This window comes from Eschrichtius robustus, chromosome 12 (genome assembly GCF_028021215.1).
Source record: "Eschrichtius robustus isolate mEscRob2 chromosome 12, mEscRob2.pri, whole genome shotgun sequence".
NCBI lineage: Eukaryota > Metazoa > Chordata > Mammalia > Artiodactyla > Eschrichtiidae > Eschrichtius > Eschrichtius robustus.
In genome coordinates, this window is record NC_090835.1 from 96,169,774 (window position 1) to 96,193,436 (window position 23,663).

At 41.6% G+C, this 23,663-nt stretch overlaps 1 protein-coding gene across 1 annotated transcript; it reads right to left on the bottom strand.

The window, feature by feature from the left end:
- Positions 1-382: 382 nt before the first annotated feature.
- LOC137774124 (E3 ubiquitin-protein ligase MYLIP-like) lies at positions 383-22,076 on the bottom strand. The gene is made up of 4 exons (XM_068559230.1): positions 21,936-22,076; positions 21,144-21,334; positions 1,129-1,326; positions 383-572 (listed from the first exon to the last, which is right to left on the bottom strand). The coding sequence occupies exons 1-4, from the start codon at positions 22,074-22,076 to the stop codon at positions 383-385; spliced, it is 720 nt and encodes a 239-aa protein (XP_068415331.1).
- Positions 22,077-23,663: the final 1,587 nt, after the last annotated feature.

Genomic DNA, 23,663 nt, shown 5'->3' on the forward strand with positions numbered 1-23,663 from the left:
GAGGATTCAGGGTAGCAGCTCTCCCAGGAAGGAAAGACGACTTGGGTCATCCTGCGGGAAGAGGGCAAAAGCAGCGGCTGAACAGGCCCCACCGCTCAGTCACCTGGGGGAGGGGGAGCTATGAGGAAACGGGCTAAGAGATAAGCAGTACAGCGAATCCATGCAGCTCACACTCTCACTCACACACACACACACACACACACACATCCTGAGGGAAAAGCAGGATGATGTTGAGAAGGACCCCACTGCTATGGCAGAAATGAAGGGTTTGAAAACAGCCGATTTCTTAAGCTCTGTACAAGGTTCACTGACACAGTGATACCAGGACCCACAGGAGCCTTGCTGTCACCTGGAAACCTCAGCACTGTGGCAGACGCCGGGGTTACGGGGTGCACAGGGGTACGTGCCTGTAAAAAGCATGCGTCTCGGTGATGGCTCGGTAGAGCCCGCTGGCTGCCCTAGTGCTGATCATCTTGAACAGGAGCACGATGCTGTTCCCAGACTCCTTGGTGACGGTGAGGTACACATTCTTCCCTGACTGGGTAGCCATCTGCACGACAGGGTAAGCAATCCTGAAAGGTGGGAAGAGAAAAGTGAGCAAGCCCAGGGGAGATGGGTCACCGTGTGTGTGCTCCCGCAGGGTTCCCACGTGCTCAGGGCCCAGCCATAAAGCTGGACGCTCTGCCTGGGACCATCAGATAAGCACTCTGCTCCCTAGGTAGAAAGGCTCTTTGAAAAGCAGTTGGGGGTAAGTGGAGAGGCGCACTGGAGCAAGTTTTGGAGGGGTGTGTGTGTGTGTGTGTGTGTGTGTGTGTGTGTGTGTGTGTTGTGTGTGTGTGTGGATTTGTGTGTGTGTGTGTGTGTAGGTGAAATGAGATTTTTATAGCTGTGGATGACATTTGAAAAATATTAACTCGGTCACATCAGTACACTTGAGCCTAAATTTTAAAAAAATATTGGAACGGTTATCAAGGCCTGAATAAAATGAATGTACCTACCCAAAATGAAACACATTGTTCCTAAAGGATGACTGTATAGTAAATCCCTCTCCATTTCCTATTTTTACCATCAGAGCTACAAAAGTACGTACACACTTAGGTCTAAACAAAAATTTAAGACTTGGGTTACCTATTAATTGGGCTGAAGTCATCTTTACAAATTGAGATTCCTTCAGGTCCAACCCCAATGAGGAGTTTCTGCCCTTCGCTGTCCCTCACAGAATGCCATTCTGTGCCGTAGTTTTCCATTGCCGACACAATCTGCAAAACTTGGTATTCAGCCGAAGCCTGGCTGGTCCCCTCCAACTCCTTATGCTTTGCCACAATGCTGCAAGACACCAAAAGGGCAGAGAAGCATACAGAGAGATTAACTGATGCAGTCTTCAGAGATAAATCGGTATCATTTTCACTAGTGAATTATACTGACACTGTCATCTACGAATCACAAAAACTCAAAGCTATATACTATTGATGTTTCATTTATTTAGCAAACTTATTGTAGAATACTTTTAAGACACTGTTCAAGATCTCAACTATTAAATAATTAGGAAAAAAAACTATTGGGGATGCCAGACGGGGATGAATGAAAAGAACTATGGAAAATCTCTAAAAACGTACATAAGAGGGGCTTCCCTGGTGGCACAGTGGTTGAGGGTCTGCCTGCCAATGCAGGGGACACGGGTTCGAGCCCTGGTCTGGGAAGATCCCACATGCCGCGGAGCAACCGGGCCCGTGAGCCATAACTACTGAGCCTGCGCATCTGGAGCCTGTGCTCCGCAACAAGAGAGGCTGTGATAGTGAGAGGCCCACGCACCGTGATGAAGAGTGGCCCCTGCTTGCCTCAACTAGAGAAAGCCCTCGCACAGAAACGGAGACCCAACACAGCCAAAAATTAAATAAATAAACAATAAAATTAAAACAAACAAACAAACAAACAAAAAATACGTAAGAAATTTATACATAGCAATGTCTCATGCATTTGTCTAGATTTGCTTTCTAAGTTTCATTATAATATAGCATTAAATGGGATTGATTAGGTCATTTGCAACTGAAAAATGCAGGATCTATTTTATCTATTGGGGCGGACAGCCTCCAATACCGTCCTTAAAGGTCCCCACCTCCTGGTATCCATGCTCTCGTGTAACTTCCTTCACTTGAGTGCACGCTGGAGTAATGACTTGCTTCTAATGAACAGAATAAGGCCAAAGTGATGTGCTGTCACTCACTTCTGAGATTAAGTTAAAAGAGACTTTGAATCCATCTTGGGTGTTTGTTCTTGCTCTGACTCAATTGCTCATCCTTGGGGAAGACAGTCACCACAATATCAAATAGCCCCCCGAAGAGGCCGCCGTGGTGAAGGCACAGGCCAGCCAACAAGCCATCTGAGCCAAACTGGAAGCAGATCCCTCCCTCAGCTGAGCCTTCAGATGAGACTGAACCCCACCAGCAGCTTGACTGCAGCCTCCTGAGAGATCTGGAGCCAGAGAACCCAACCGGGCCACGGCCAGATTCCTGACCCAGAGAACTGTGAGATGATTTTGTTGTTTTAAGCCACTAAGTTTAGAGGGGCAACCCTGTTACCCAGGAAGAGATAATTGAGACATCTTTGTTAGGTCTCTTGGTTTAATCCCTGCTGGGACGAAGAAAATGCCGATAAACATGACAGACTTTTTAAGAGATATGCATTCTTAAAAGGTCAGAGATTTTACAATTCCTGTTATATAGTATTTTGTATAAGGGCATTTATTTGTGTGGATTATATTTTGTGTTTTTAAGTTTCTCAAAGAAAAGGCTAAGAATCTTTTGAAAATAGTGGGTTATATTGGGCAATGGTCTAGTCTCAACCTCACAAATTACCTGTTATCTATCATAGTTTGATTTCCTTCTGGAAACTCTTATAAATTTGCTAGATGTGGGACAGTAAACACGAGCCTGCACTGCAGCCTCACCTGCTCAAGGTGGCACTGGAGAGCTCCTTGGCACACAGCCCCTCAGAGCTGTACTTGGCTGTGTTCTGGCTGTAGTCCCCAAACTTGGTCTGCGCCAGGAGGGCACTGAGTTCCACCGCTTGCTCTGGTGAACACTGGAGGTGGCCTGCCAGGAGGGCCTCCTTGATATGCAAGAAAAAGATATGCCTGCAAAGCAATGTGAGAGTGAGGTTATGCTGGGGGACTAACTTGGTATCGGACCCAACTGCTTAGCAATTTCATAATCCCATTTAAGTAAGGAAAAGAGAGCAAGGAAGAAAGCTGCCTTAAAAATGCTTACTGTTACAGACCTTTTTTTTTTATCATGAGTAGTAAGGCAAAATAAGTCTAAGGATTAAGTTTCTCTGAAACAAAAAGTCTAACCCGAACAAAACAAGTCTAACTATGACAAGTTCAGTAACATTCAAGTTACAAAATAATTATATACATGTTTCTGCATTATACTATTTAAAAGAAATTATCTTAATCAGAAAAACTTTATCTTGATGTGTAATTGTTATCTTAAAATCCTCACCTTTATTCAAATGACCCTCAAATCTCTAGTTTTAACCCCAACTTCTCTCCTAAGGATCATATTCAAATATCCAAGTGCTAACAGACTTCTCCACTGGATGGTCTTCAGTATCCCAATTTCACCTTCTTCAAAGCCAAACTTCCTCCCCAAACCCACTTTTTCTCCCATTGGAAACCAGAGACTGATTTGTTATTTTTACCACAGACTCACTTTTGACTCTTCATCTTCCTTCTGTCTCTGAAAACTCTTTAAATCCAGTTCCGTTTTTCCCATTTTTACCTCCTCTATCCTACTTGCAGCTCTCAACTGTCAAGAGAATTTACAATATCCTCTAAGCTGATCTCTCTTCTAGACTCCGTGAATCCATCTTCCAAGCTGCTTGCTTCTGATATAAACTTGCCATTTCTCTGCTCAGAATCCTTCAAGGGATCCCCATTGTTTGCCAAGGAAGCACACGTCAGCATGAGCCCAGGGTTCTCCACATCTAGCCCCAGATTTCCAGCTACATCTCCTGTCATTCCCTCCAGCCACCATGCCCCAGGAAAGGGACAATTCCTCCTTCTGGAAAAACCAAGCACATTCACGTCCCCACGTCTTGGTGTTGCTGTTCCCTCTGTCCTGAAGGCCACTCCTCCTGTCCCCTCATTTGGATACACTTTTGTCTATATCACATGCAAACTATTTCTTCCTCTATTATAATATTTGACAGGTTCTAACTTCTAGTACATTTAGCTGCGCCTAAGCTGACTTCATAAGTGCCTCTAACATCAGAGAGTTCTATAAATGTACATAAAACTACACGCTGTCTGCAACTAGCTTATATCCCCATCCTAGTTTCATTCCATATGAGCCTGTCCTAATTGTATACAACACTGTATTCTACATTTACCAAAAGGTATGTGAGAATTAGAAGTCCTGGAAAACTTCAGATATCGTTGCCTGCCAATCCGCGTTGCCTAAGATTCCGAACAGAGTATCTAAACTGTCATAGGCAGACTGGCCTGGATTATGAAATTTGTCTCTGGCAAATGTATAACCTTCCTTTGATGACTCAATACAGCCTCTCAATCATGCTGAAATGCCATGCTATTCCTTCTGTTAACAAATGAATTATGATCATCATTGTAAAGCTCTGAACAGGGTTCCTAAATTCAGCTCCCCCCTTCAGCTGGATACCCTTATTCCAGTCCTCGAGATGCTTTTATTTATATGCTAACCTTGTGTCTGACATCCAGGTAGAAGGGATAACGTGAACAATGCAAAAAAAGGAGGCAAGGGAACTTGAGGGTAGAAATAAAAGGAGGGGATCTGTTGAGAGTCTCAAAACTTCAGGCTGACAAGAGCCATTAATCCTCCTTTAAGAAATGTTTAAATTCAATGTTTTGTGCCTTCTATAATGATAAAGAAATGTTTAAAATTATCAGACTCTGCCAAACACTGCAGTTTTTTCTTTATTCAAAGCCCCCTATGAAGAAATCACAGTAAGAATGCATAATAGCACTGGAAGAAGATAAGCATGGTTTTTATTAACCCAAACATCTGCTTGTCTTTAAAGTATTTCTGACATACTGCTAAACTGAGAAGGGGGTCCTTACTGGGGCAAAGAAATAACTACAAAAATAACTTGTTTTAAAATAGCTATCTGAGGACTGAGGTCTAGCCGTCCCTTAAAATCTTGATGTTACAACACTGCTTCAGCCCTCAGAAGGCTTTTTAGAGGACTGTTCGGTAAACGTCATCTTGGTTAATGTACCTCTGTCTCTGCATTCATCAGTGGACATGTTAGTAGGGAACAAAAACCTAAATATATACTTCCATTAAAGAAGAAAGCATGTGCTGAAAGATTTTAAGGGTATCACCCAAAAACCTAAATATATACTTCCATTAAAGAAGAAAGCATGTGCTGAAAGATTTTAAGGGTATCACCCAAAAACCTAAATATATACTTCCATTAAAGAAGAAAGCGAGGATTAACCAAGATGGCGGAGTAGAAGGACGTGCTCTCACTCCCTCTTGCTAGAGCACCAGAATCACAACTGGCTGCTGGACAATCATTGACAGGAAGACCCTGGACTTCACCAAGGAGGATACCCCACGTCCAAGGACAGAGGAGAAGCCACAGTGAGACGGTAGGAGGGGTGCAATCAGAGTAAAATCAAATCCCATAACTGCTGGGTGGGTGGCTCACAGACTGGCGAACACTTATACCACGGAAGTCCACCCACTGGAGTGAAGGTTCTGAGCCCCACGTCAGGCTTCCCAACCTGGGGGTCCGGCTACGGGAGGAGGAATTCCTAGAGAATCAGACTTTGAAGCCTAGTGGGAATTGATTGCAGGACTTTGACAGGACTGGGGGAAACAGAGACCCCACTCTTGGAGGGCACACACAAAGTAATGTGTGCATCGGGACCCAGGGGAAGGAGCAGTGACCCTGGGGGAGACTGAACCAGACCTACCTGCTGGTGTTGGGGGGTCTCCTGCAGAGGCGAGTGGTGGCTCTGTTTCACCGTGGGGATAAGGACACTGGCAGCAGAGGTTCTGGGAAGTTCTCCTTGGCGTGAGCCCTCCCAGAGTCTGCCAATAACCCCACCAAAGAGCACGGGTAGGCTCCAGTGTTGGGTTGCCTCAGGCAAAACAACCAACAGGGAGGGAACCCAGCCCCACCCATCAACAGTCAAGTGGATTAAGGTTTTACTGAGCTTTGACCGCCACAGCAACAGGGAGGGAACCCAGCCCCACCCATCAACAGTCAAGTGGATTAAGGTTTTACTGAGCTCTGACCGCCACAGCAACAGGGAGGGAACCCAGCCCCACCCATCAACAGTCAAGTGGATTAAGGTTTTACTGAGCTCTGACTGCAACAGCAACAGTCAGCTCTACCCACCACCAGAGCCTCCCATCAAGCCTCTTAGATAGCCTCGACCACCAGAGGGCAGACAACAGAAGCAAGAAAAACTACAATCCTGCAGCCTGTGGACCAAAAACCACAGTTACAGAAAGATAGACAAGATGAAAAGGCAGAGGGCTATGTACCAGATGAAGGAACAAGAAAAAACCCCAGAAAAACAACTAAATGAAGTGGAGATAGGCAACCTTCCAGAAAAAGAATTCAGAATAATGATAGTGAAGATGATCCAGGACCTCGGAATAAGAATGGAGGCAAAGATTGAGAAGATGCAAGAAATGATTAACAAAGACCTAGAAGAATTAAAGAACAAACAAACAGAGATGACCAATACAATAACTGAAATGAAAACTACACTAGAAGGAATCAATAGCAGAATAACTGAGGCAGAAGAACGGATAAGTGACCTGGAAGACAGAATGATGGAATTCACTGCTGCGGAACAGACTAAAGAAAAAAGAATGAAAAGAAATGAAGACAGCCTAAGAGACCTCTGGGACAACATTAAATGCAACAACATTCACATTATAGGGGTCCCAGAAGGAGAAGAGAGAGAGAAAGGACCAGAGAAAATATTTGAAGAGATTATAGTCGAAAACTTCCCTAACATGGGAAAGGAAATAGCCACCCAAGTCCAGGAAGCGCAGAGAGTCCCATACAGAATAAACCCAAGGAGAAACACGCCGAGACACATAGTAATCAAAGTGGCAAAAATGAAAGGCAAAGAAAAATTACTGAAAGCAGCAAGGGAAAAACGACAAATAACATACAAGGGAACTCCCATAAGGTTAACAGCTGATTTCTCAGCAGAAACTCTGCAAGCCAGAAGGGAGTGGCATGACATATTTAAAGTGATGAAAGGGAAGAACCTACAACCAAGATTACTCTACCCGGCAAGGATCTCATTCACATTTGATGGAGAAATCAAAAGCTTTACAGACAAGCAAAAGCTAAGAGAATTCAGCACCACCAAACCAGCTCTACAACAAATGCTAAAGGAACTTCTCTAAGTGGGAAACACAAGAGAAGAAAAGGACCTACAAAACCAAACCCAAAACAATTAAGAAAATGGTCATAGGAACGTACATATCGATTATTACCTTAAACGTGAATGGATTAAATGCCCCAACCAAAAGACATAGACTGGCTGAATGGATACAAAAACAAGACCCATATATATGCTGTCTACAAGAGACCCACTTTAGACCTAGGGACACATACAGACTGAAAGTGAGGGGATGGAAAAAGATATTCCATGCAAATGGAAATCAAAAGAAAGCTGGAGTAGCTATACTCATATCAGATAAAATAGACTTTAAAATAAAGAATGTTACAAGAGACAAGGAAGGACACTACATAATGATCCAGGGATCAAACCAAGAAGAAGATATAACAATTATAAATATATATGCACCCAACATAGGAGCACCTCAATACATAAGGCAACTGCTAACAGCTTTAAAAGAGGAAATTGACAGTAACACAATAATAGTGGGGGACTTTAACACTTCACTTACACCAATGGACAGATCATCCAAAATGAAAATAAATAAGGAAACAGAAGCTTTAAATGACACAATAGACCAGATAGATTTAATTGATATATATAGGACATTCCATCCAAAAACAGCAGATTACACGTTCTTCTCAAGTGCGCACGGAACATTCTCCAGGATAGATCACATCTTGGGTCACAAATCAAGCCTCAGTAAATTTAAGAAAATTGAAATCATATCAAGCATCTTTTCTGACCACAACGCTATGAGATTAGAAATGAATTACAGGGAAAAAAACGTAAAAAAGACAAACACATGGAGGCTAAACAATACGTTACTAAATAACCAAGAGATCACTGAAGAAATCAAAGAGGAAATAAAAAAATACCTAGAGACAAATGACAATGAAGACACGACGACCCAAAACCTATGGGATGCAGCAAAAGCGGTTCTAAGAGGGAAGTTTATAGCTATACAAGCCTACCTAAAGAAACAAGAAAAATCGCAAGTAAACAATCTAACCTTACACCTAAAGAAACTAGAGAAAGAAGAACAAACAAAACCCAAAGTTAGCAGAAGGAAAGAAATCATCAAGATCAGAGCAGAAATAAATGAAATAGAAACAAAGAAAACAATAGCAAAGATCAATAAAACTAAAAGCTGGTTCTTTGAGAAGATAAACAAAATTGATAAGCCATTAGCCAGACTCATCAAGAAAAAGAGGGAGAGGACTCAAATCAATAAAATCAGAAATGAAAAAGGAGAAGTTACAACAGACACTGCAGAAATACAAAGCATCCTAAGAGACTACTACAAGCAACTCTATGTCAATAAAATGGAGAACCTGGAAGAAATGGACAAATTCTTAGAAAGGTATAACCTTCCAAGACTGAATCAGGAAGAAATAGAAAATATGAACAGACCAATCACAAGTAATGAAATTGAAACTGTGATTAAAAATCTTCCAACAAACAAAAGTCCAGGACCAGATGGCTTCACAGGTGAATTCTATCAAACATTTAGAGAAGAGCTAACACCCATCCTTCTCAAACTCTTCCAAAAAATTGCAGAGGAAGGAACACTCCCAAACTCATTCTATGAGGCCACCATCACCCTGATACCAAAACCAGACAAAGACACTACAAAAAAAGAAAATTACAGACCAATATCACTGATGAATATAGATGCAAAAATCCTCAACAAAATACTAGCAAACAGAATCCAACAACACATTAAAAGGATCATACACCACGATCAAGTGGGATTTATCCCAGGGATGCAAGGATTCTTCAATATACGCAAATCAATCAATGTGATACACCATATTAACAAATTGAAGAATAAAAACCATATGATCATCTCAATAGATGCAGAAAAAGCTTTTGACAAAATTCAACACCCATTTCTGATAAAAACTCTCCAGAAAGTGGGCATAGAGGGAACCTACCTCAACATAATAAAGGCCATATATGACAAACCCACAGCAAACATCATTCTCAATGGTGAAAAACTGAAAGCATTTCCTCTAAGATCAGGAACGAGACAAGGATGTCCACTCTCACCACTATTATTCAACATAGTTCTGGAAGTCCTAGCCACGGCAATCAGAGAAGAAAAAGAAATAAAAGGAATACAAATTGGAAAAGAAGAAGTAAAACTGGCACTGTTTGCAGATGACATGATACTATACATAGAGAATCCTAAAACTGCCACCAGAAAACTGCTAGAGCTAATTAATGAATATGGTAAAGTTGCAGGATACAAAATTAATGCACAGAAATCTCTTGCATTCCTATACACTAATGATGAAAAATCTGTAAGAGAAATTAAGGAAACACTCCCATTTACCATTGCAACAAAAAGAATAAAATACTTAGGAATAAACCTACCTAGGGAGACAAAAGACCTGTATGCAGAAAACTATAAGACACTGATGAAAGAAATTAAAGATGATACCAACAGATGGAGAGATATACCATGTTCTTGGATTGGAAGAATCAACATTGTGAAAATGAGTATACCACCCAAAGCAATCTACAGATTCAATGCAATCCCTATCAAATTACCAATGGCATTTTTTACGGAGCTAGAACAAATCATCTTAAAATTTGTATGGAGACACAAAAGACCCCGAATAGCCAAAGCAGTCTTGAGGCAAAAAAATGGAGCTGGAGGAATCAGACTCCCTGACTTCAGACTCTACTACAAAGCTACAGTAATCAAGACAATATGGTACTGGCACAAAAACAGAAACATAGATCAATGGAACAAGATAGAAAGCCCAGAGATTACCCCACGCACCTATGGTCAACTAATCTATGACAAAGGAGGCAAAGATATACAATGGAGAAAAGACAGTCTCTTCAATAAGTGGTGCTGGGAAAACTGGACAGCTACATGTAAAAGAATGAAATTAGAATACTCCCTAACACCATACACAAAAATAAACTCAAAATGGATTAGAGACCTAAATATAAGACTGGACACTATAAAACTCTTAGAGGAAAACATAGGAAGAACACTCTTTGACATAAATCACAGCAAGATCTTTTTTGATCCACCTCCTAGAGTAATGGAAATAAAAACAAAAATAAACAAGTGGGACCTAATGAAACTTCAAAGCTTTTGCACAGCAAAGGAAACCATAAACAAGACGAAAAGACAACCCTCAGAATGGGAGAAAATATTTGCAAATGAATCAACGGACAAAGGATTAATCTCCAAAATATATAAACAGCTCATTCAGCTCAATATCAAAGAAACAAACACCCCAATCCAAAAATGGGCAGAAGACCTAAATAGACATTTCTCCAAAGAAGACATACAGACGGCCACGAAGCACATGAAAAGATGATCAACATCACTAATTATTAGAGAAATGCAAATCAAAACTACAATGAGGTATCACCTCACTCCTGTTAGAATGGGCATCATCAGAAAATCTACAAACAACAAATGCTGGAGAGGGTGTGGAGAAAAGGGAACCCTCTTGCACTGTTGGTGGGAATGTAAATTGATACAGCCACTATGGAGAACAATATGGAGGTTCTTTAAAAAACTAAAAATAGAATTACCATATGACCCAGCAATCCCACTACTGGGCATATACCCAGAGAAAACCGTAATTCAAAAAGACACATGCACCCGAATGTTCATTGCAGCACTATTTACAATAGCCAGGTCATGGAAGCAACCTAAATGCCCATCAGCAGACGAATGGATAAAGAAGATGTGGTACATATATACAATGGAATATTACTCAGCCATAAAAAGGAACGAAACTGAGTCATTTGTTGAGACGTGGATGGATCTAGAGACAGTCATACAGAGTGAAGTAAGTCAGAAAGAGAAAAACAAATATCGTATATTAATGCATGTATGTGGAACCTAGAAAAATGGTACAGATGAGCCAGTTTGCAGGGCAGAAGTTGAGACACAGATGTAGAGAATGGACATATGGACACCAAGGGGGGAAAACTGCGGTGAGGTGGGGATGGTGGTGTGCTGAATTGGGCGATTGGGATTGACATGTATACACTGATGTGTATAAAATTGATGCCTAATAAGAACCTGCAGTATAAAAAAACAAACAAAACAACTAATACTAAAGTTTTATTGGGTTATTTGTATGGAAATATGTTAATATAAATGTTTCAGACATTACATGAAATTTCTAAAAATCTTGTATTTGTATGGAAATATGTATGGAAATATGTTAATATAAATGTTTCAGACATTACATGAAATTTCTAAAAATCTTATATGTTCTGGTATAATGTTATAAGTAATAATCCTAGTTATTACTTTAAAATGTATATCTCAGAAATAACTAATTTTCTTGTCAACTGCATTATTATGAACTTTCATCAAATCTTTAACCGTGGTCATTTTTAAGTCTTTTGTCATTTACAGACAGTTCTGGGTGTACTCTGATGATTTTGCAAATATGTTCCTATAAAAGGGTTTCATCTTCAAAAAATTCATGGAAAAGACTCTGACAAGTACAGGTTTCTGGTAACTGACTGTACTGCTGAACTGAATGAATAAGCATTTTCAGAACTCTAATGAAAAACTGATGAACTCATAAAAGTGCTAACAAAAGATCAAGATGAAAAAAAAAATTAATTACATGGGACTGAGTGAACTGATGAGGATGAGTATAATTTTTGTGACTTTCTGTCTGAATTAAAAAAAAAAAAAATCCCACAAGGACTCAGAGGCAAAGAATATACAAATCAATTTTCACTGCAAAGTAAAGGAGCTGTTACAGTGGAGGATTACTGGACTGAATGTCAATATTATGACATAGTATGAGTGTGTTTCATGTTTGGTAATTGCAATCATTGTTGCTTTTGTTGTGGTCATCCATGTACAATGCTTGGTGTCAGTCTATTTATCTCTTGTAAAAATAAAATACAGTGTGTGTGTGTGGGAAAAAAAAAAAAAAAAAAAAGAAGAAAGCATGTGCTGAAAGATTTTAAGGGTATCACCCAAAAACCTAAATATATACTTCCATTAAAGAAGAAAGTATGTGCTGAAAGATTTCAAGGTTTTCACCCAAACTAAGTCTTCTCAATTTAATTACTGCTTATATGAAAGTGTCTTTTAACTTATTTCCTAAGTATTAAGTTAGAGACTAGTTTAGCCTGCAAAAGAAGAGTTTCAGAATTGATCCAATTTCCTTTTCCAAACTATCCACCACGACTTCTGGACAGACAGCTGCCAAAATCAAAGGCAAAGAAGAAGCAGTAACAAAATATTAACAGGTGGTCAGCAGCCTGAGAGTAATGTGATCCTTTCTCGGTGTGTGAGTCAGAATTTTTAAAAAGGAGCTGGGGGACAATAGCCTTTTCAACATACTCCACATTCTAGGCTGCATTGCGGTCGATACCCTGTAAGTACAAAACTCCTCCTCCTTATCATTTACAGAAACTTTCTGGCAGGGCCCTTCCTGCATTTTACCGTTTCATGGCTATAAAGCAACCTTTTCATTTCAAGTCAACAAATTTGCCACACATGGCCACTGTGCCAAGCCCTATGCCGGGGTCCCAGGGTGAATATATCTGATGGCTCCTGTTCCGATGGAAGGTACAGCCTCTTGGTGTGAAGGACTGTATCCTATCAAAATAACTCTGGCTACAAACTGGCTCTTGGGTGATAAGTTTATGCTCTCCAGGAGAAGAGCACATGCAGCAGTGACAGCAAAGGTCACAGCGGCGGCAGGCCATCAGCAGACCCTATTTCATGTGCTCTTTCGAAGAGGGAGAATGGCAGGGCATGCAGAAACACTTCCACAAGGAATCCAGTGATGGCTCAATAATTAGGGGTGGTTTTCAGTCAAGTATTTTTTCCTGTTATTTTCTCTCCAACCATCTGGCCTGTAACTGTCTGGCTCATGGATTCCCCCCCCCCACCTCCCTTTTTGTAAAGTGGTTAAAAGTTACCAATAATCTCAAAATAAGCAGATGTGGTCAAAGAAGTCAGGCCTGCAGTGAATTTTTTTTTTTTTTTAAGTAAAGATCAAAAGTGGTTGGCTTGGGGCTTCCCTGGTGGCGCAGTGGTTGAGAATCTGCCTGCTAATGCAGGGGACACGGGTTCGAGCCCTGGTCTGGGAAGATCCCACATGCCGCAGAGCAACTAGGCCCGTGAGCCACAACTACTGAGCCTGCGCGTCTGGAGCCTGTGCTCCGCAACAAGAGAGGCCACGATAGTGAGAGGCCCGCGCACCGCGATGAAGAGTGGCCCTCACTTGCCACAACTAGAGAAAGCCCTCGCACAGAAACGAAGACCCAACACAGCCATAAAAAAATTAAAAAAAAAAAGAGTGCATAGGCATTATCTTTAAAAAAAAAAAAAAAGAAATCATCTAATAATCAAAGCAGAACTCTCTGCGACCCGATCGGGAGTTGTCGATCCGCTCACCGCAGTTACTCTCAATGACTGCCCTCCAGTTATCTTCCCAGTTACATGATTTTGAAGAGCTTTTCATGACACAAATATAAAACAACTATCTCCACATTTACTATTAAACTCAAAATTAAGTAACTAACCTAAAACATCTCGAAAATGGCTAAGTAGCTATTTTTAAAAAGTCTCCAGTCGTAGTAACTGAAGTGAATTTCTCTCCAAGAGACTGACTGAACTCGGCCCTCCGTTGTAACGGTTGGTTTTTCCCTCACAGAGCGAGACACCCACTGAGATCACCCGTATGCCCGCCTCAGTCCAATGAGTCATTAAACCACAAGCTCTAACTGCCAAGTTATATTTAAAAATTATCAAGTCACAACAGAATTGCTATAGGTTTGTTTTGTATCTTAAATTCCAGTGAAACAAAAATCAGTTCAAGATAGATCACAGGCCTAAATATAAAAGCTAAAACTGTAACCCTTTTAGAACAAAACATAGGAGAGTATCTTCATGACTTGGAGGTAGGTTCCTCAGGATGCAGTAAGCAAAAACCGTAAAAGAAAAAAGTGGATAAATGAGACTTCACCAAGGTTAAAAACTTCTACTCATCAAAAGGCATCAAAAACACAGGCAAACCACAGGAAAAAAAAATACACTTATAAAACATATATCTGACAAAGGACTAGTATATATAAAGAATTTGTGCAGCTCAAAAACAAAGACAACTGCTCAATAAAAAAGGGCCAGTGACTTGAAAAGATACTTCGCAAAAGGTGTACAAAAGGCCAATAAGCACATGAAAAGTGTTATTAATCAACAGAGATGTAAAGCCACAAACTAAAACCACAATGTGCTACCACTGTAAACCCACCTGAAACCTGGCAGGGATGTGGACGAAATGGTCCCCTGTATATTGTCGACAGGAGTACAGAATGGTACAATTGCTTTGGGAAAAGGTCTGGCAGTTACTTATAAGCTAAACAATTACCTCCATGACCCAGCTCTTCCATTCTTATTTACTCAAGAGAAATGAAAACACATGTCTACAAAAAAGACTTGTGCTTGAATGTTCATAGCAGCTTTATTCACGATAGCTGGAAAACAGGTGTTCATCAATAGGAGCATGCATAAACAAACAGCAGTACGTTCCTACAGTGGAATACTATCCAGCAATAAACAGGAACAAGCCACTGATGTATACAACAAGATGATGGGTCTCGAAAAATTTATGATGAACGAAAGGAGCCAGACACAAAAGAGTACATACTGTGCGATTCCACTGACATGAAGTAGAACAGGCATCACTAAACTATGCTGGAAAAACATACAACCTGGTTGTGGGGTGGCGGTAGGGAAGGGGGGGGCGGGAACGACTGCAGAGAGGCATGACAGAACTTTCTGGAGTGATGGTAATACTTGATAAGGGTTTTGTTTAAACAGGTACATCCATTTGCCAAAACTCATTAAGTGGTATATTAGGATTTAGGCATTTCATCATATATAAATTCTGTATCAAAAGAAAAAAAAAGAACTGTAGGCAAATACTGAGTTCTAGTTAGTGATATGCATACTGAAGTATTTAGGGGGATGTGTACTCACACACAACTTATTTTGAAAAGCATCAAAAAATAGACTGATGGATGGATAGAGGGATCAATGAATGGATAAATATGTGATAAAGCAAGTATATTAAACTGTTAATGGTAGAATCTAGGTATTGGGTGTTCACTGTAAAAATTTTCAACTTATCCGTACATTTGAAATTTTTCATAGTAAGAGGTTGAGAAAATAACACCAGTAAAAATCCCTAGGGTCAAGGTTCAGAATTCAAATGAAGAGCCACACCGAAAATGAACCATCACATCTACCGCACTTCATGGAAGGCTTACAATTGAGAAACCTGTCACAGCCAATAATTACCAAGTCAGGTCTCTACTCAGGTGTAAGGAAATCCTTCTCAAAGCCCAAAATGCAAAATGGGAATCACTGATAAATTTGCTTTCTCCTCAGGCTCCAAAGCAGTTAAAAGATAAGGAGGGTACAGGTGAGGGAAATTCCTAATTTCAAAAGTGGTTACAACTCACAGCAGAAAAACACTTGTAAGCATAAAATCTGGACTTCTAAAAAATATGATTACTCGCAGTAGATAGCTGTCCCTAGGCAAACAACAGTCCGGGCAATCTTGTAGTTTAAGAGCATTAACTACAATCTCTTTCTCAACAATTTAGATTTGTGTGGAGGGCTATCAGGTCCAGAAGAGGTCTGGGATCAGGCTTTAGGGGTACACGACTCAGAGAATAAATAAACCTGGAACCTGACCCCACTGGTCACCCTGAATCTGCCCTTTGTGCCATCTAAATATTTAAATTTTATTTATAATGACATTCAAAATGCACAGTTCATTTTGGTTACATAAAAATCAATTTCTCAATGTTCTCTGATATTTCATACACATATATAAGTATCAGAAATTCAAAAAGAGACTGAAGGGGCCCAGGTGGGCGGTCTGTGGCTAAAGTAACCATATATAACACCACAAACATCCCGTACTCTGAACAGAAAAAAACCTTAAAAGATAAATAAGAATTCAGAAATGTAATTAATACTTTCTTTGGAAATAATATACACGTCTGTCTTTACCATTTTTTACTTTCCTGGGGCCTATGTTGTATTTGGGCATACCAAAAAAAAAAAAAAAAGAGACTGTGTCATCCCACTCTTAGGCATGTAGTTGATATGAAGAACATAATACTCCTGCAATGCATCCTATGGAATTTATCCATCCTAAATCACACAAAGGTAAATTCTGTAATCAACCTTTACCATCGTGACAATGTTTTTTGTTTTAAATTTATTTATTTTATTTTTGGCTGCGTTGGGTCTTCGTTGCTGCGCACCGGCTTTTCTCTAGTTGCGGTGAGAGGGGGCTACTCTTCACTGCGATGCATGGGCTTCTCATTGCGTGATGTTTTATAAGACTTTGAATGTGATTACAGGCACTGGCTAGGGTCAATGTGATTCAGCGGTGTACTGATTTGAGATTGTCACCTCCACCTGCCTATAGTTTGCATGTGGCATTTGCTTTGTGGGTTTCAGTGATGCCATCTTCCTTCGATTTTCACTTGTCTAAGTAATATTTGTTGAGAGACAGGGAAAAATTGAGTTTAATAAGTAGCCAGGACCTACAAATTGGTTGAAATTAGATAAAGTGAGCCTGCGGCTTGAAAACTATCTGAACTTCATAAAAGGTCCAGGAGCGTGGTAGTTCACTCGAGATAAGAACTAACAACCACAATGAACAAACGGCTTGGAATGAGGTAGAGGGGGCGAAGGAAGGAAGCAAGCAAACAAAAGAATGCCAAGCACTGAGCAAATTCTTAACTGAGAAAAATCACTACAAAACATTGTTTAGTGGTGAGATTTCTTTTAGACATTCTCAAACTTTTCAGGTTATAGAAGCAAGCTGGCAAACATTTCAATACCTATAAGAAAATTTATATTATCACAGTATCAGTTAACCCCATTTTTTTTTTTATTTCCAAGTTCTTAATTCATTGATTCAACAAATATTTACACACCAAGCACTTGCTAGATTCTGGGTATACAAGGTTGATCAGCTCCTTGCTTAATGGAATTTAGATTATTAGAGCGGCTGACAATAAGCAAATTGTCACATAAGTAAGTGGAGTGTTACACACTCATTAAATGCTATAAAGGAAAGCTACACGATGTCTTGGGAGAGTTTAGTCTCCTGAGCATGCCTGGAGAAGCCTTCCCCGGGGAGTGATGAGTGAACTGGTGAGTGAACTGGGGTCTGAAGTCAAACGCATCACTGCTCGCAACTTTTAAGATCCTAATGAGATGCAACGTTCAGGATTATAGCATTTCCGTGAACATGTAGTTCAGCACTCACGGAGCCCCTGTATTGGGATTGGTTTCTGGGATAGAGGATTCAGGTGTTGGTGAGTCTTAACCAAGCAGGGTGCCTCTAGCAAAGAACACAGAGCTCTGCTAAAATGTGGCAGTCAGGAGAAACAGAAAGATTTTATTGGGGATGGATGGTATAATTACCATCCCTGAAGATGAAGCATATAATTCTCTAATCTCTGGTTTTGAAAATGTTGACAAAATCTGGTCTGAATTGCTGTGAATAACCGAAAGCCTTTGAAAGGTAATAATTTCAAAGACGATTATGATTTCAGATCTACTTCCGGAATATATTAATTTCACGTTTCGTTTTAATCCATAGCATGGCAAACATCTGCTGAAAACACCTGCTGTCGCCAATCTCTGAAAGGTGCCAGCTGAGTCTAAACAAAACTCTCTGGTTACTTTCCAGAATCCCCCATTCCAGAGCAAACATAATAATCCAGGTAAAGAATCAAATCTAAAATTAGGCCACATCAGAGGTCAGACTAACTCTATCTACCAATCTAAGCAGACATTGGATGTATTTTTTCTCTCTTCAGAGAAATGTATTTAGAAAAAGCATTAGGAAAATAATATGGAGAGGAAGCAGAAGCCAAGAAAAAAAAAATCTACTGCTAGAAGGGATTTTAAAGAATCTCTTTCAGGGTTTTCAGTTGGGCTCAAGTCTTGGAAGGCTGTACATGCTGGTGGTAGACTGCTGAGCTGGACCTAGAACGCAGGGGCTTCTGCCTTGCCCCTAGAACTCTCCTCTTACAGACGGGCCTTCCTGCCTGTCATTCTCACAGCAGCTTCCCTAATCTGATGCAAACTAATATATTAACTGCCCCCAGTCAGGCCAGCTCTACTGTGAGCTTTAATTGTCCACAGAGACAACTTGGCTAGGATATTTCAGCACCATTTAATAAACTGTCCAGACACTTTCTGTATATTAAATGGAAATGACTTATGACTTGACCTCATGACTTGACCAAGAGATGGTAAAATATCACCTCTCATAACTGGACTGGCAAAGCTGAGCTTACTCATTATGTAAACAGATCTATTTTATTTTCATGGCATTTTCTATAAATATTTTATAACAAATGATTAAATATCAAAAATGTTTATCAACCAGCTTTATCTTGATAACATAATATTAGGGAAAATAAGTATTTCTGTTCTGTAGTATCATGCACATAAACACAATGCTAATTAGGATCAGCACAACTACTGATCCTAATGAAAAGGTACAATGCTAATTACAACTCACTTTATCTAGTTATTAAAGCAGAATGCTATATAAACTTTAGGTGGCATTTTCTTAAAATTCTGTATTTATTTCAGACAACCCCACAAAAACAAGTAAAATACACCAATATTTTAAAAGTCAAAATCACATGAATTTTTCAGTATGATTTCAAAAGGAATGAAAATCAATTAAAATTACCTAGTCTAACTAGGTATGTGCAATCTTTGAGTGCTATTAGACATGAATCTCGAGTCAAAGTCAATTGAGTCAATAAAGTAGGAAATTTGATTCCAATTCTAATTCATAAAATGTCTCTATTTCTTGCATGAATAGAATGGAGTTGATAATAGTTATTAACTCTATTACAAGAAAGCACAGGTAAAGACTAGTAGCAAATTGTAAAATCTGTAAGCATTTATAATACAGATGTACATATTATATTATGACTGCAGCCATTGGTTTTTTTTAAAGATTTTTTTGATATGGACCATTTTTTAAAAGTCTTTATTGAAGTTTTTACAATATTGCTTCTGTTTTATGTTTTGGTTTTTTGGCCGCGAGGCATGTGGGATCTTAGCTCCCCGACCAGGGATCAAACCCACACCCCCTGCATTGGAAGGCGAAGTCTTAACCACTGGACCGCCAGAGGAGTCCCCTAGTCATTGTTTAAATGATGTATTTGGTCCTCCAAACTTCTGCAGATTTAAAAAATAAATCCGTGTCATCAAAACAGATTTGAATCTGGAGGCCCTGAAATAATTGCAAAATAATGATAAAGCTACACAATGAAAATTCCAAGATGTTGTGTTTTATATATATATGTACTATTTTCTTTTACTCAACTGCAAGTTATCACACTGAACTGCAAAGTGGAAGCATTCACAAATCCGCCTTAAGGTAAAAAAAATTAAAAAATAAAAAACCCAACCTATCCTGATTCATATAGACAGCTAAAACATCCTTAAACATGGAATCACTTGAATACTTTGCAACACATTTTCAGAAGCACTAAGAATTCAATATACTAGCTTCCCTCAGATACACAATTGAACACTTCTCTCACCATTTAGAGCCCCATAAAAAGGCAAAGGAGAGATTTCAAATTCAAATAAACAGTATTTCAAAATATGTGTCTATACGTCCTTTGGTAAACAACCAAAAAAATGACATGTTAAAAAACTCTTAAAGGATATGGCTCACTCATCATTTCTCATAATTCTCACACTCACATTTTTTATGTGCATGGCAAATTTCCAATCCAAAGGATTATGAAAAACATTAGAACTAAGATCCAAAGTTTACCGTGTTTAAAAGTAGTCATTTTCCTTTTTCTTTTTTTTTTTTTTATACATGCCACTCTAAGATTTAGGTCTCCTGCATTTCAGCAGTAAATATTAAACACCAGTTTCCTAGCCTGGCTCATCCTTGAGAAAAGTTATTACAGCCAGTCCAGGGGAGAATCCATCCTCTGTTTGAAAAAGGAAACCACATGCTCCAATTGTCTACCACTACTGGTGGTTTTCTAGAAGAGAGAAATTTAACAATCTGAACTCAACAATCACGTATAACCTATCTGTGGGGTAGCGATGGATTACTGCTGGCCTTAAAAGAGTTTTCTGACTAAGTTTTCAAGAAACTGAAAAACTTTTAAAATTCGGACAGAGCTCTTTGCTACACACTGTAACTTGACACTAGGCTGAAGAAGTTGACCAAGTTTAAGTAACCCAAGAGGAACTGTTTCCTGCTTTCTGTTAGAGCAGACTGCAATGACCTGTAGTAACACTGCTGAGACAGAGGTTACTATCGGGCAGTAGATGCCGCTATCAGGAAGTCAGTTAGGTCTTTTTTTCTTTCTTCCTTTCTTTTTTAAATTATTTTTTAATTTTTTTGCGTTGTGGCACTGATCTCAAGTGTTTGTAAGAATTCAACCTTGCTCTCCCATTGTCTATAAAAATACGAAAAACACCAGAAGAGTTGGAAAATGTACCCCAGGCCAACTATGCAGCTCTCTTTTCACCTCAACAAAAGAACTGTGCTATGGAAAACTTCTAAGTTATAACCAACTCGCTCTGTATCAAAACAAACTTGCCTGTGAACATCTCTGGGAAGGTACAGTGGCCCTTCCTAAATGGAATCAAAGGTCTATTTGACATTGGTTTATTTTAGCGTCACTTTACCTAGTCTGCTCCTGTAAGATGAGATGAGGCTCCACGAAGAACTTGACTTTCAGTTTAAGCCGGTAAGGGGCTAGCCCATCCATCTGCTGGGAGATCCGATTTCTCAGATTTAGCCATAAACTTTCACCTTTGCTACCCGTAAACTGCAGTCCAAAATAATCAACTTCTATAATTCCCAATCGCCTGCACACCTAAAACAAAAATGAATGCAGCGTGGATGAGCAAGTGGTCCATGTGGTCAAAGCAAACCCAAACACTCCATCTGAGTCTAAGATTCCTGCCTACTGTTTTTTTGTTTTTTTTTTTTTTTTAAAAACAAAGCTCAACAACGGTGTTACAATTCCTGTTGTCAGCTAAAACAACAGAGTTCTAAGGCTCCAGTGATGCGAAACCACTAGATGTAGTATAGAGGCACAAAAGGAGTTCTCAAAATGTAGCCTTCCAGAAAGGCTGGGGACGGGAATCCACGGAGTATTTTCCTTCTTATTCCAATCACTGGAATTCCCTCCACTAGCACAATCTGCACAGCTGATTTGGCAGCTTATTATCTGGACAATTTTAACCATCTGGACTCCAAAAAAGCAAACACACTGAGGAAACACGCCACAAGTGTCGGCTAAGCTTTGCAGGAGGTTTTCCAAACATCTCAGGTCGAGGGGGTTGGAGGGCACAGCGTTTCACTTGAGATCAAATTTTCTGTCACACCACTATGCACTGTTTGGAACCGTTCCTCCTCACTCCTAAGGACACGCGTGCTTAAAGACAACCGAGGAGTCCACGACCCAAACCTACCGTCCTTTCGTCCCCCGCGAATCGGGAGATGCAAGGAGGTGCATAGGAAATGCTTCTCCATTTGAGAAGCATCAAGAGATAAGGGCACTGCTTGTCTGCCGAGCAACCCGAGGGACCTGCGACCGCCTCCAGCCACCTCATCCCGGGACGCAGGTGGCGCTGCCAGGCCCCGCGGGGACCCGACAGGAGGCATCATTCACACACCTGAGGCAGGTGTGCTGGGCCGCCTTCTTCCGGGAAAGTCCCGGGCTGGGGGGCAGGGGGGCAGGCCCGCCGCGCGTCCCCCGCGCCCTCCACCCCCACCCCACCACGCGCCCCCGGCGCGCCACGAAGGGGCCGCGCGCCCCACGGCCTCGTGGAGGAGGGGGCGCAGGCCGGGCGCCTGGGGCGCACTAACCCCGCCGCCGCCGCTGCGCCGCCGGCCCCCGGCAAGCGGCGCGTCCCGGCGCCAGAGCGAGGCCCCTGGGCCTCGGGGAACCGGCCTGGACTCCGCGCCTGGCCCCTGGTCCTCACCTGGTTGAGGCAGTCCTCGCCGTTGGCTTTCGCCTCCACCTCCACCTCCATCAGCACCGCGTCCGGCCTCGTCACATAGCACAGCATGGCTGGGGCCGCCGCTGCCGCCACAGCCGCCTCGTCTTTGGTGTGCGCGGGGTTCAGACCCAGCTCCGGGCTCGGCGAGGCTGGCCCTCGGGAGGCTGAAGCCCTGCAGACCACTGCCCTGCGCCCTGCGCCCCGCAGCCGCCTCGCCCTCCCCGCCACCCCCTCTCCAGCCCGCCCGCCAGCTGGCTCTCCGGCTCCCGCGGCGGCGCCGCACTCCAGCAACCCGACCGCCTGCGCCGCAGCGGGGACTTCTCTGATATAGCGGCCCCGCCCCCTTCGGCTGGGGCCCCCGCCAATCACGGAGGCCCCGCCCCTCCGCCGCCGCCCGACCAGCCAATAGCAGCGGCCGCTCGGCCGCCGCCCGACCTCCCAGAGCCGGCTGAGTTCCCCCGGCCGCCGGGGAGGTGGTAGCTTGCGGGAGCTGAGCGCTGCGCAAGGAGGGAGGCCTCGGACGTGCTTGCTACCTCTGCTCGCTGGGAGACGCTGCTCCGAGCCAGCGACCGCCCGGGGCTCCCACGTGGGGTCGCCTTTCTGTCGGGCTTGAATTTACAGTGATTAAACGCCTCCAAGCTACCGCTGTTCTTCAGAAGCCTTGGGTCGCTCCAATAGCGCGTTTGGGGGGCGGGGTGGTGGTCGTCGTGGTGAAAGCAGATAGCAAAGGGAGCAACCCCGAAGCCTGAAAAGAAAATGATGATTTCCCTGGGGTTTGCCTCAGTGGGCTGTAGGAAGGCGGAATTTTTGTTCTTTATTTTAGACCTCGTCATTGAGAAAACAAAATATGAGTATAAAAGTTTTTGCTGTCGTTCAATAAGCCAGGGAGCTTGATCTAGTGCTTTCTCTGTGAAACTTCTCCAAAGGCTTCTATTTACCCGTTGTGCTGAATCAAAACACCGTACGGGTACTAAGGCCCTCTCTCAGGTTGTCCATCCTATCTCACGTCTTAGCTCATTTGTCATTAAACATTAATGGAGCACCTGCTCCAATGCCAGTCCCTTCTCTCAGGCAACCAGGTGTTATCCCCACCCTCAGAGGAACGGACTTATCTCGGAATCTCAATAGAAGGTATTAATAATTGAAGGTCTACAAGTCTTCCCTCATTTACCACTTGTTTCTCTTAGTCAACGCGTT

Bases quoted from the DNA above. Each gene is read 5' to 3' on its own strand.
- LOC137774124 (XM_068559230.1), bottom strand. From the start codon at position 22,076: ATGAGGTGGCTGGAGGCGGTCGCAGGTCCCTCGGGTTGCTCGGCAGAC. The intron at 21,335-21,935 runs GTAGGTTTGGGT...TTTTTGTTTTAG, and splicing joins TCGCGGGGGACGAAAGGACG to GTGTGCAGGCGATTGGGAAT. The intron at 573-1,128 runs GTAACCCAAGTC...CCCACCTTTCAG, and splicing joins GACTTCAGCCCAATTAATAG to GATTGCTTACCCTGTCGTGC.